Genomic DNA, 13257 nt, shown 5'->3' with positions numbered 1-13257 from the left:
AAAAAAGATATAGTAACTATGAAAAAAGAACAGTCTGGGATAAAGAATGACATAACACAAATAAAGAACACATTGGAAGGAATACACAGCAGATTAGGGGAAGCTGAGGATTGAATCAGTGAATTAGAATACAGAGTAGAAAATATCACTCAATTAGAGAACCAAAAAGAAAAAAGTTAAAAAACAGGAAGACAGCTAGTTAAAAAATAGGAGGACAGCTTAAGGGAGCTGTGGGACAATGTGAAATGTAACAATATTAGATGCCAGATGAGGCAGAAGGGAGAAAGGAATAGAGAAGGGTGTTTGAAGAAATAATGGTAGAAAACTTCCCTAACCTAGTAAAGGAAAAAGTCACATAAGTTAAGGAGGCACAGAGAACCCCAAACAAGAAGAACCCAAACAGACCCACGCCCAACCTCATAATTAAAATGCCATAAATTAAAGACAAAGAGAGAATCTTAAAGGCAGCAAGAAAAAAGAAAACTGTTACCTACAAAGGAGTTCCTATAAGGCTGCCACCTGATTTCTCATCAGAAACTCTACAGGTCAGAAGGGAATAGCATGAAGTACTCAAGGTAATGGAAAGCAAGGATCTGAGACCAAGATTACTATATCCAGCAAGGCTATCACTCAAAATAGATGGTCAACTAAAGAGCTTCCCAGACCAAAAAAAAAAGGCTAAAGGAGTTCATCACTACCAAGCCAGCATTACAAGAAATGCTAAAGGGATTGCTGTAAGGGATTGCTGAGAAGAAACAGAGAGAGAAACCTAGCCATACAGAATTTAAATGGCTATAAATAAGTACCTCTCAATAATAACCCTAAATGTAAATGGAGTAAATGCTCCAATCAAAAGGCATAGGGTAGCTGAATGGATATTCCTAATTGCCAAAACTTGGAAGCAACCAAGATGTTCTTCAGTGAGTGAACAAATAAACTGTGGTACATCCAGATAATGCAATATTATTCAGTGCTAAAAAGAAGTGAGCTATCAAGGCATGAATAGACATGGAAGAACCTTAAATGTATATTACTAAGTGAAAGAGTACAATCTGAAAAGGCTAATACAGTATAATTAACAATGTGACACTATGGAGATAAAAACATATCAGTGGTTGCCCAAGGTCAGAGGGTAGAAAGTGATGAACAAGCAGAGCACAGAGGGTTTTTAGAGCAGTGAAACTATTCTGTTAGATACTATAATCTAACAGAATAGTTATGTCATTACACATCTGTCAAAACATATAGAATGTACAACACCAAGAATGAACCCTAGCATAAACTATGAACTCTGGGTGATAATGATGTGTCAATGTAGAGTCATCAATTATAATGAACGTATCACTCTGGTGAGGGATGGTGATAATGTGGGAGGTGTTTTGTGTGAGGACAGAGTTATATGGGAACACTCTATACTTTGCAATTTTTCTGTGAACCTAAAACTGCTCTAAAAAATAAAATTTAGTAATTAAAAAAGAAACAAAAATGAAAGTTTTGTTAAACTATAGTTAATAGAGAAGAGCATAACTATTTTTGGCTTTCCTGCACTCATCCCAGGAAGAAAATTTCCCAAACAACTTTTAAAAAGAATGCAAAATTCTACTTTGTTCTGTTATATATCAAATTTAAAAAAAGAAAATCTTTCCTAATTTCTAAGCTATGTAAACAAGAGCTAAAAGCAACAACAGCTGCTTGTGTAACAATGTCCCAACATTTGCCTGATAGACTAGAGTAAAATCAGTTTACACTCTTGCACATATCTTCCTGCACATACCCCCACCACCCTTCCTAAAGTTCTAATCCACAGATGTGACTTCTAGGAGAATGTCCTTAGAGATAATGCACAAACCTTTTCCATCTCGAGGGGGAGCCCCCTTTGCCTTAAAACTATCCACTGGTGCCTTTGAATCTGTTTCCAAAGCAATGCTTATTTGTATCTCAGACTTGAACCTGGTGTATTTATTGCTCAGCAACTGGTACCATTTTGGTGCCTGGAGAATAATAGCAAAACAAAACAATAAAAAAACATTAGTAGGGAATAAACAGTAGTGGGAAATATTCTATAAGGTTGTAAATATATTTCCTGTCATTTCTCAGTACTTCCTCCTCTATTAAAATATTTTTTTCCACATTTTCCTCAAAAGAAATTAATCCTGCTTATGAAGCTAACAGAATTTCCTCTTGAAGTAAAGTTTAGGGTGTCTTTCTTGCTCCTATTCCTATGCTTCAACAGGTAATATATTGAAGATAACACAATATATTCCTTTCTATCTTTACTCTTATGTCCCCAATCTCCCATCCCTTAAACAATAAAAAAAAGACTACCAATTTTGCATTTCCCTAAACCATAATTTCTCACTTTTTGTACTATACCTTTTCTGCCTGGCACATTTCTGCTTTGTTCTGTTTATATTAAACAAGGAAAAGAAAGTTTAATATTAACAATAACAAAAAATTAACGAAATACTAAAGGTCTAATAGTTGAGTTCTGAATTCTGAACCATGTATTTGACTGACATTAACACATTGCGCACCAGTAGTTTTATTGCTAGCTTTAGCCAGTGGCCAGATAAGTTTCTATTGAACGAGTACAAAAAATGTTTTACGAAGTATCATACTTTAAAAAGACATTAGCTTGTAAGAACATGTAATAACTTCAAAATGCAATGGGCATGTAATTTTAAGACGTGCCTTTCACATTTATGTAAAACACTGTGTAATATGAAAACATGAGAATGTTCGTGATCTGCTCGCAATGTGTTAACATATAGTCTTTCTCACAAGATGAGGTATCTTAAATTACCTGAATACTCCCCCCGAGAGTAACCACAGAAATTCTAGTACTAAAACCAGCCTTCAAAATTTCATGGTCCAGGACCACGTGTATTATCAGTGCAGGAACCACTGGTCAGCAGGGCACCATCTCAATACCTAGAAACAGCATTCTTACTCTGACCACTGTTCTATCAAGGCATGGTCTGGTGCTTACACTGACCAAAACCAAAAACTGCTGTTTTGGTTCAATAAGTTGTTTGTAAGCAAAATAGGATTAACTAGGCCACAGATTTTTAAAAATTCACAACCGAGTTTTGTTTTTTTTAAGACAAAAATTCCTAATTTGTTGAGGTACTTTCAAAGAAAAAATTTGTTTGTTATTATCCTTATGACAAATATTTTCTAATTTTTAGTACAAGCCTGAAAAATAATATTTTTAACTACTTGTAGACTTTATGATCTATTTTTATTATATAACTCAGAAAAATAAATCTGAATTTTTCTGTTTACTAGAGGCCAGTGCATGAATTCATGCAAGGGTGGGGTTAGGCCAGCCCGCCCCAATGGGGGCCAATTGGGAGCGGGACCGGTGGGGGGAAGGGCCGCAGAAGGTTGGGAGGGTCAATTGGGGCCGGGATCAGCTGGTTGGCTGCCGCAGTGCACATCATAGTGACCGGTTGCGGATTAACTAGGCCACAGATTTTTAAAAATTCACAACCAAGTTTTGTTTTTTTTAAGACAAAAATTCCTAATTTATTGAGGTACTTTCAAAGAAAAAATTTGTTCGTTATTATCCTTATGACAAATATTTTCTAATTTTTAGTACAAGCCTGAAAAATAATATTTTTAACTACTTGTAGACTTTATGATCTATTTTTATTATATAACTCAGAAAAATAAATCTGAATTTTTCTGTTTACTAGAGGCCAGTGCATGAATTCATGCAAGGGTGGGGCTAGGCCAGCCCGCCCCAATGGGGGCCAATCGGGAGCGGGACCGGTGGGGGGAAGGGCTGCAGAAGGTTGGGAGGGTCAATCGGGACGGGATCAGCTGGTTAGCTGCCGCAGTGCACATCATAGTGACCGGTTGTTCTGGTCATTCCACCATTCAGTCGCTGGGCTTTTATATATACGGATATTTATTTACAGAAAATAACATTCCTTTTAATTTCAAATATTTTACTGGCCAACTTCATATATTTCTGCTGGCAAACAAAAAAGTAAGCAAGACAACAATTGGTTTTCCTAAAAATAATGTAATTTTAAAACACTTCTCCTTAACTTCCAATCACTAATATGATGACGAACTATCCTCAAAAATGAAATAAGGAGCCCTAGCTGGTTTGGCTCAGTGGATAGAGCATCGGCCTGCAGACTGAAGGGTCCTAGGTTCAATTCTGGTCAAGGGCACATGCCCAGGTTGTGGGCTCAATCCCCAGTAGAGGGTGTGCAGGAGGCAGCCAATCAATGATTCTCTCTCATCATTGATGTTTCTATCTCTCTCTACCTCTCCCTTCCTCTCTGAAATCAACAAAAATATATTTTTTTTAAAAAAAAAAGAACGAGATAAGGAGAAAAGAAATGCCAAGAGCATTCAGAGGCTCTTCTGAATGACCTCCTCTCAGATACCCTCCTCCTAAAAGGAATTACCTTCTCTGTAACCAAAGTGACTGTAGAAGTGTCTTCTGGACACTTGCAAGTTGTAGCAGAGAAGTTGGGTAAGAGAAACATTGGGGCACCAAGCATGGCCCCTGGTTCTGAGTTCAAGACTAAAGTAGGAAAACCTTTTTAGGACCGAAGAGCAGATTGGTGATGAGTAAGGATCAGGGATAAACAAGTCCTCTTTTAAAGCACTTTAAAAATTCAGTTGTTTTTTTTTAATGATTCTGAATTTGGGCCAGGTTGACTGGCTCATTTGCAAATATCAATGCTATCAGCAGCAAAAATGTTAGTAACAGATAAATTTTTCTTCACAGAATCCTAATTTAAGATTCAAATCAAGAATAGAGAACTTTAAAATAAAAGATATTAATTTTTACTTTACTTTCTTTAAAAAATTGTGACAAAACAAAGACATTAAGAAAAACTAAAAATAAACATATTTAAAGTCAATAATGTACAAAAAGGCTAAAAGATAAACAGACATAAGAAAAAATATTTTCAATAACAAAAAGCACTAACACAGAAATAAGGACCCAGAGTGCTCTTTATTTCTTTTTACTTTTTTTAGTAGGGTGAGAGGAGGCTGCTGTTTACATTGCATTAAGTGGGCTACAATAAGTTCACTCTATTATGTAGGGAAGGCAAGGAGCAAAAAGCAGGGAAACCAATTAGAAGGCTAGTATGACAGCCAATGTAAGAAACGATGGTGGCTTAGGTTCAGCAGGGAAAATGCAGAATAGTAGGTGAATCAGGAGGGAAAAAACTAACTGGAAAGAGGCAGAAAACTGGGGTGACAAGGAAGACCTATATTTCTAGCTTGTAGAACTGAAAGGAGATGGTGACCATTCACTGAAGCAAGGGACAGTGGAAGAAGACCACTGTTGAAAGCAAAGCCCAGGAGTTGCAGATGTCAAGCTCAAGGTAACATAGGTTTGAGCTCAGAGACAAGTTTCTTTGAGAGTGATAGCTCTAGGTCCATGATCGGCAAACTGTGGCTCGCGAGCCACATGCAGCTCTTTGGCCCCTTGAGTGTGGCTCTTCCTAAGCCTTAGGAGTACCCTAATTAAGTTAATAACAATGTACCTACCTATATAGTTTAAGTTAAAAAATTTGGCTCTCAAAAGAAATTTCAATCGTTGTACTGTTGATATCTGGCTCTGTTGACTAATGAGTTTGCCGACCACTGCTCTAGGTCAATGAAATTATTAGAAGATCAGGATTTTCTAAACCAAATTCACAAACTAGAACATAAGAACTGCCTTTCAAACCCATAATCCATCAGGCCCAGTATTCCTGCCCTTTTCATCAATCTGATTGATACATTTTGAAAAATAAACAACTGCCTAACATAATCAGTAATAAACATCAAAAGGGCAATACCTGCTTTGTTTCTTGAGCAGTTCTTAAATCTAGAAGAATGTAACCTATAGTTTCCTTGGCTGAAGTCAAAGCATCCAAGGCAAAACACTGGAGTTTGATAGGAGTACGCTGTAGCCTGTAACATAACAATTCAGGTGATAAGTGAAACGGCTTTCACTTAATATTGAACTGATTTTGTATTACCCTTGACAAAGCTGCCTACTACTATCAAGATTCCATAGTTTGTGAAAAACTCTTCAACTGGCAAGAACTATTAATTTTATCTACTTACCTATATACCAACTATTTACAAAACATGTCAAAATCTTAGTGTCTCATCTAAGAGGCTGCCATCTAGGTCAATGTTTTTCACGCTTCTGTAATGTATAGAAATCTTTTAAAGTAAAAAATTACCACTATTCATTAAGATTGATTTTAAATTGTTTTTCTTATATTGTCACACACATACAACTACAAATATACATATAGGCTTACAGTTCTTTTGATAGCTAAAAACCAAAATAAAGTAAGAAATTAGATACCATAAAATCATAAGCTATTAAAATCAACAGTAACGTAATGTAATACATGACAATGTCCTGTAAGCATGGCCCTGACTGGTACAGCATGGGCTTTTTGCATCTGGAATCTCTATACTGGCTCTTGGGGTAAGCTGATTAAATTTTGTCATTTTTATCTAGTGAGATGACTGTGAAACCTGCACTTGGCACAAAAATCATCATTAATATATTCATTTTATCTGTATTATTTTCTTAGCCTATACATTCATTCAGAGTGGTACTGGTGAGCACTAACAAAAATGTAAAAACAATCACCAATGTAGGCACGAATATCTTATATCAGGACTCTGTCTAGGTAAATATTCCAGAAGTCACTGAAAGCAAATACAAAATTTTGATATTCTCTAAGAATTTAATTCCCTTATAAATAAACCCATGGACTGATCTAGCAAAAAAAAAGGGAGTAAATTTCTTAATGCTCTAATTGCTCTAAAATACACCTGTGGTTGAATTTTGTTCTGATTTAGTACTAAGTACTGAAGTGACTGTGTGTTTCCCAGAGGGAAATATATTTTAAATCCTTTTAAAAATAAAAGTATCAGTGTCCTTGCCTGCTTCTGGTCATCAGAGTTCATGAAATAAATAAGAGACTATTAACTTATAGTCTGCTTTATATACTAATAAAGTGTTCAAGTGTCTAAAATTAAGTATAAAATTAATTAGAGAGTCCTTTATATAATTATACTATATACATATCTATATGTTCTTGGCAAGCCAGGTAAAATATACGATAAATGAATAGAAAATGCAATGAATTCCAAAGCATATTTAATATTGGGTAGGCATTATTATAACACTTCTAGAGTATCTATTCTCTCAGACATTAGAAAAAAAAAAAAAAAGCCAGGTATAGTGGTTAAAAACTTAGGCGCTGGTGCTGGATTGCTTGGGCTCTACCACTATCCAGCTGACTCAGGACAAGTTACTTCACCACTTAGGCCTCAGGTTTCTCATCTGTAATGCGGGGGATATAATAATATCTACTTCATAGAGTTGTTCTCATTTTTATTTTATTTATTTATTTTTGAGAAAGAGCTCGCTTTATTGGGAATGGAGTGCTGCACGTTGGGCTCCAACACGTGGTGCTCAGAGAGGTGCACAGGGCACAGACTGTGCTGCTAATGAAGAGCAACTGGAACGGGCTCCTTTGGGCAACCCACCACCTCCCGGGGTCGGCACCCCTGACCACTTCCTTGAAGGCAACTGAGGTTCCCTAGAGATAGAGCCCCTCAGGGGTGCCTTCTTGTTTTTTATACAGAACATTTTCTTTCGATTTTTTGAAGTCTTCATTTGAGACTTTCATTCTACATTCTCTCAAGGCCATGAGACCAGCTTCTGTACAGATTGCCTTGATGTCAGCACCAGAGAGGTCATCCTTAGCCATGACCAAGTTGTCCAGTGTCACGTCATCAGCCAGCGTCATTCTGCCTGTGTGGATCTGAAAGATGCACTTCTTGGTCTTTTCATCAGGCAGGGGGAACTCGATCTTCCGTCGACGCTGCCTGGTCTGATTAGTGCTGGATCCAGAGTTCCTATTCAGTTTGTGGCCATGATAACTTTTACGCCTCCCCTTGAATTAAATCCATCCAACTGGTTCAACAGTTCCAACATTGTTTGCTGAATTTCTCTCTCACTACCAGAGTTTGAGTCTTATCTTTTTGTCCCAATGCCTTCAATTTCATCAATAAACACGATGGATGGTGCATGTTCTTCAGCAACTCGAAACAATTCCCGAACGAGCTTGGGCCCATCGCCTAGGTACTTCTGAATAAGTTCAGAGCCAACCACTCTCAAGAAAGTGGCTGAAGTTTGGTTTGCTACTGCTTTAGCCAGTAAGGTTTTACCTGTGCCAGGTGGCCCATAGAGAATGACCCCCTTACGGGGCTTTATACCCATCTCTTCATAATACTCAGGATGAGTGAGAGGAAGTTCCACAGATTGCTTAATTTCCTGGATTTGGTTGTCCAATCCCCCAATGTTGGCAGAGGTCTCCTGCGGGGCCTTTTCCACCTTCGTCACCGTGACCAAGGGGTCCGTGTCATCCATCAGTACCCCTATTACAGCATGCACCTGTGATTGAGAAGGATGGAGCAGCCTGATTCCAGCACGTCCTTGTCCACAAAGGAAAGAATGCTGACGTAGTGTTCTGAGCCCACAGATGTAGACACGATGGCGTGATTGTCATCAATGATCTCTTCCAAGGTCCCCACTGACTCTGGGGTTCCCCTCAGGTCATCCACCTTTGATCTTTCCTCCTCTTGCTTTTCTTCTAAAGGCTTCATTTGTTCCTGATTTCTAATGAATTCTTCCTCCATGAGAAGATAAGTCTTTAATTCTTTCTAACTTCAATAATTTTAACTGGCACTGAGTGTGAGGTGTCACCAGTGGGAGTTTGCTGGCAGCATCTGGTCCCTTTGTTTTCTTCTTCTTTTTCCCCACTCTAATTGGTATGGGAGGTTCATATTTCTTCTTCTTGTCTTTGTCATCCTTCTTGCCACCTCCAGGACCATGACCACCACTCTGACTTTGACCCATCTTCCCTCAGCTGCACAAGCCGCCACTGCCGGAAGTGTGTTCTGATTTTTAAATGAATTACTGTTGCAAAGTACTTTCAAAATTTCCTGGCACATTAATAATAATATTTGAGGGGTTTTTTTTATTACTATAATCTATACATATATAAATTTATTTACAACAGCCTGAAAAAGAACAGAACAAATTGAAAATAACAGCCACCTGTGCTGATGGAGTGCTTTCCTGTCAATTTCCCAGGCTAACTCTGTAGCAAATTCTGGCTGGTCAATGTGGTCCACGGGATCAGTAGCCAACTGTTCTCCATCAAACTTTGCTTCTACTACAAGCATATGCTTTGGACGTTTGGGGAAATGGCGACCTGGGAAAAAAAGAGTATATAGATTAATCAAAAGTATACAAAACTCAGCCCTGGCTGGTTGGCTGCTCAGTGGTTAGAGCAATGGCCTTCGCCCTTGAAGGGTCCTGGGTTTGATTCCTGGGGGCGTGCAGGAGGCAACCAATTGACATGTCTCACTCACACCCATGTTTCTCTCTCTCTCTCTCTCTCTCTCTATATATATATATATATCCCCCTCCCTCCCACTCTCAAAAAAAAAAAAAAAATGAAAAAAATATCCTCAGGTGAGGATTAACAAAACTAAAAAAGTATACAAAAATCAAATGTTGTTATTTAGCATGTACTTTAAAAAGTGATATATAAAGAGTAGTTGACTTTTCATATATTCAATAAACTACCTTGCTAACACATATTCACATATGCACTCAAAATCAGTGTTCATAAAAAACATTAATCAAGTTTAAAGCTATAATTTATAAACTAGTGCTCCTCAAACACTATGAATGTACCTACAAATCACCTGGGACCCTGTAAAACTGCAGACACAGGTTCAATAGGTCTAGGGTGGGCCTGAGAGTCTGCATTCTAACAAGATCACAGTTAATGTCAATGCTGTTGCCCTTTGTAGCAGCAATAATCTCAACATTTAGAAATAAAGAATTAAAAAATGTCATTACACCAATTTCAAGTATTACTATACCAGTACTTAATATAGAACAAAGTCATCTGGAGAGTTAGGAAATAATCAAATTAGCAAATAAAACAAATTTATCTGTATATTGATTTTTTTGTTAACAGTTAAGAAAATATTGCAAATTAGCTAAGGAAAATAGACACATGTATTCATTCATTTTGTTCTCAAGGACAATGTTGTATATTTGCAAGAAATATTAAGTATTCTATCTACACATCACATTTCATTTGTACTGCCTGACCCTGTTTCTTCACTGTCTACCAAAGGCATATTCAGAAACAGGTATTATGTCAGATGATGGGATGCAAAAGAAGTAAAACAGAGTACTTGCCCTCAAGGAATGGAAGATCTAGTGGAAAGAAATAAAACACTAAAAGCAGGAAGCTAAAGAACTAAGGAAGAAGCAGCAAGAATCTACAGTCAACCTGTTTGTAGGTCTGGTGAGGCAGATCTTGGTTAAGGGTCTTTTAGTCACTGTAAGGAAATTCATCCCTGCTGCTACTCACCCTGGTACAAGCTTAGTTAGCAATTAAGCTAAGACCTTGATTGAAAACCTGTGAATTTCACCTGCGGCCCTCACTGAAACTCCCCATTAGGAATCTTGCTACATATGGCCTGGCTCTCCCAATTAGCACTCACAGAAGTTTCTCTCTGGACCTCATTTTCAGTTGCTCTAAAATATCACTAGGTTCCCCAAATGAATTTCACATGTCAAAAAACCTATACTTTCAGACTATCATGAGGATGACCTCCAATAAGCTTGAGAACAGAGGCTACGTAGTACAGTAACTAGGTGCCTGCCTCATCCCAAAGACAAGGAACACCTTGAGAACAGAAACCCTGTCTTTTTCATCCTTAAAATTCGGTACATGGCCCAAATTCTGCTCGTGGTAGAAACCCAATCATTTTCTTTTAAAGAAAGGGCATTTTCAGAAGTGTAGTCAAGAAATTGCAAGCAGTTCAATCCATATAGTTGAAGGGCTGGGAACGCATGAATAGGTGGCAGGAAGGAAGAAAGGCTGAAAGGCAGGCAAGTGGTCTCCCATAAAGGGTATGCTATTCTAAGAAATACAGACATTATCCTTTAGGACACCGGAGGATTTTAAGAAAATGGGATGTGCATTTCAGAAAGAGCATCCCCAGATAGTAACGTGGACGGGAGGTATTTTCTAGAAAGGAAGAAAACACTTATGAAATATTATTACAATAAATTAGGTAGATAATGAGGACCCCAAAGCAGGGCACTCACAATGGAAGCTCATTCATGTAAAGTTTCTCTGAACCATCTGCTATTATTTTAAAAATAAAAGCAACAACTCTTGGTGACAATTTGGAAGTTGGGGATAGAAAGGAAGAGGATGACTCCCAGGTTCCGGGCTCAAGGCAACGGCGTGGTTATGATGAATAGAAATACAAACACAAGAGGAGGAACAGTTTGGAGGGAGGACCAAATGCCAGCTTTAGGTTTGTTTGTGGCAACACCTAACTGACATCCCTGATTCCAGGTTCTCCACCCTGCACGCTGCTACTAAACTTGCAAAAAACTTTATCCTGTCTGGGAATGTATCACGCCTCTCTGTTATTTAGCACATTAAACTATTTGTCTTTCAAGAGCCTCCAAGGCCTGTTCACTCTAGTTACACAAGCTTATGTCTCACCACATTCCTAAATATTCACCTTCCCCTACCTACCCTGCTTGTCGGCTACCTCTTCACCGTCCCACTGACCATGCTCCTGCCCACCTCGCCCTGCACATTCCTAAATATTCACCTTCCCCTACCTACCCTGCTCTTCACCGTCCCACCTACCGTGCTCCTGCCCACCTCACCCTGGTTGTCCATCGCCTGGAATGACTCCCTTCTGTCCACCTATCTAAAGCTTACTTACCATTCAGAGCACTTCAGCCATCATTCCCACCCATCCCCAAAACCTACGTTTATAGCTCATATCATACACGTTCCATAGTCTACCCCAACATAGTGTGTGCTGCCCGCACACTGATTTGATACTCCCAAGTGGACAAGACCCCCACATCCTTGAATGGAAACGGGGTGCCTCGTATTCCCATTTCCTCACAGCATGGGATACAGCGCCAAGTCCAAAAGCTTTCGTTAACAAAATGACAATGGGCTTTCAGTCCTGTGACTTCCAAAAATTAGTGACCTGACAGTTAACGCTATCCCAACTCTTGCAGTGGTTCTCAACCTTCCTAATGCCGCGACCCTTTAATACAGTTCCTCATGTTGTGGTGACCCCCAACCATAAAATTATTTTCGTTGCTACTTCCTAACTGTAATTTTGCTACTGTTATGAATCGTCATGTAAATATCTGATATGCAGGATGTATTTTCATTGTTCACGACCCACAGGTTGAGAACCGCTGCTTTATGGGTTCTTGTCATTCTACTGTTCCAAAACTCAAAAAAACAGGGGTTCACCGTGTTTACTTCCCTCTCACCCCACAAAAAAAATCACAGAACATGCCTTGCTTTTCGACACCTTACGTGCACTTGGCGCTTCCCTTTGCCCGGAAGGCCCCCTCCTCCCTTTTGTCACCTGACAAGTCCCTAACCAGCCTTTGGGACCCAAATAAACTTCACCTGCTCCAGGCAGCCTCCCCCGGCTCCCCACAAAGGGGGTCACCCCGCTGCCTGACCCCATGAACTGTTTGTTGACACATTCGCCATCCCCAGCTGTTAGAACCAGCACCAGTGTACCCCTCCATTCCCGGCACAGAGCCTGGCCCTCCAGGGCTCTCCCACAAACCCAAACGCCGGGGCGTGTGTAACAGGCCCCCCTCACAACCCCCCAGCCCTCCGTCCAGCCTTGCAAAGGCCATGGCCTCCACGCTCCTCCGAAACGGCAGTATTCGAGTGCAAGGAGCTCCTGAAAAAACGCCTTTGCCGGCAGGTGGCTGAACAGAACGTGCGGTGCAGGCACAGCCTCGGCTCCCAGCGAGTGTCATCGACAGGCTGCGGCTGGAAATCGTTCCCACCCCCCCACCCCCCGGGGCTGCGCTAAATGCCAGCTCCTTCCCGGCGCCCCGACTCCCGGGAGACGTTCAAATCAATTGCCTAGCAGGCCTCTCCGCGCACGGCTCTGAGCCAGTCTTTGGGGACCACGGAGGCGGGGATGACAAGGTCCTCGGGGTCCGCACAACCCCGGTGAACACTCAGGAAGCAGCACTTGCAAAAGGAAGTCCTGGGCCGCTCACCTTCCAGGATGGACACGACGATGAGCAGCTGGTCGGACTTGGAGACCATGGTCGCGGGCTGCGGCCCGCAGGCGGGGTCTGCTGGAGGGAAGGGGCCCGGG

The 13257-nt window shown here is 40.1% G+C and overlaps 1 protein-coding gene and 1 pseudogene across 2 annotated transcripts in view; both read right to left on the bottom strand.

Moving 5' to 3' along the window:
* CEP120 (centrosomal protein 120kDa) overlaps positions 1 to 13251 on the bottom strand; it is a 72194-nt gene extending 58943 nt beyond the window's left edge. The window contains exons 1-4 of the mRNA XM_005857119.2: positions 13157 to 13251; positions 9113 to 9269; positions 5817 to 5931; positions 1850 to 1991 (exon numbers count right to left, since the gene is read on the bottom strand). Coding sequence (XP_005857181.1) covers positions 1850 to 1991; positions 5817 to 5931; positions 9113 to 9269; positions 13157 to 13205 — 463 coding nt within the window. The 5' untranslated portion in view covers positions 13206 to 13251. The remainder of the gene's footprint in view (positions 1 to 1849; positions 1992 to 5816; positions 5932 to 9112; positions 9270 to 13156) is intronic.
* On the bottom strand, positions 7398 to 8970 carry LOC102251058 (annotated as a pseudogene). Its single transcript, XR_001362643.1, has one exon. The product of XR_001362643.1 is annotated as a 26S protease regulatory subunit 4 pseudogene (transcript).
* Positions 13252 to 13257: the final 6 nt, after the last annotated feature.

Source organism: Myotis brandtii, unplaced genomic scaffold (assembly GCF_000412655.1).
Source record: "Myotis brandtii unplaced genomic scaffold, ASM41265v1 scaffold1076, whole genome shotgun sequence".
NCBI classification, from domain to species: domain Eukaryota; kingdom Metazoa; phylum Chordata; class Mammalia; order Chiroptera; family Vespertilionidae; genus Myotis; species Myotis brandtii.
This window is presented reverse-complemented; position numbering and strand designations above follow the sequence as displayed.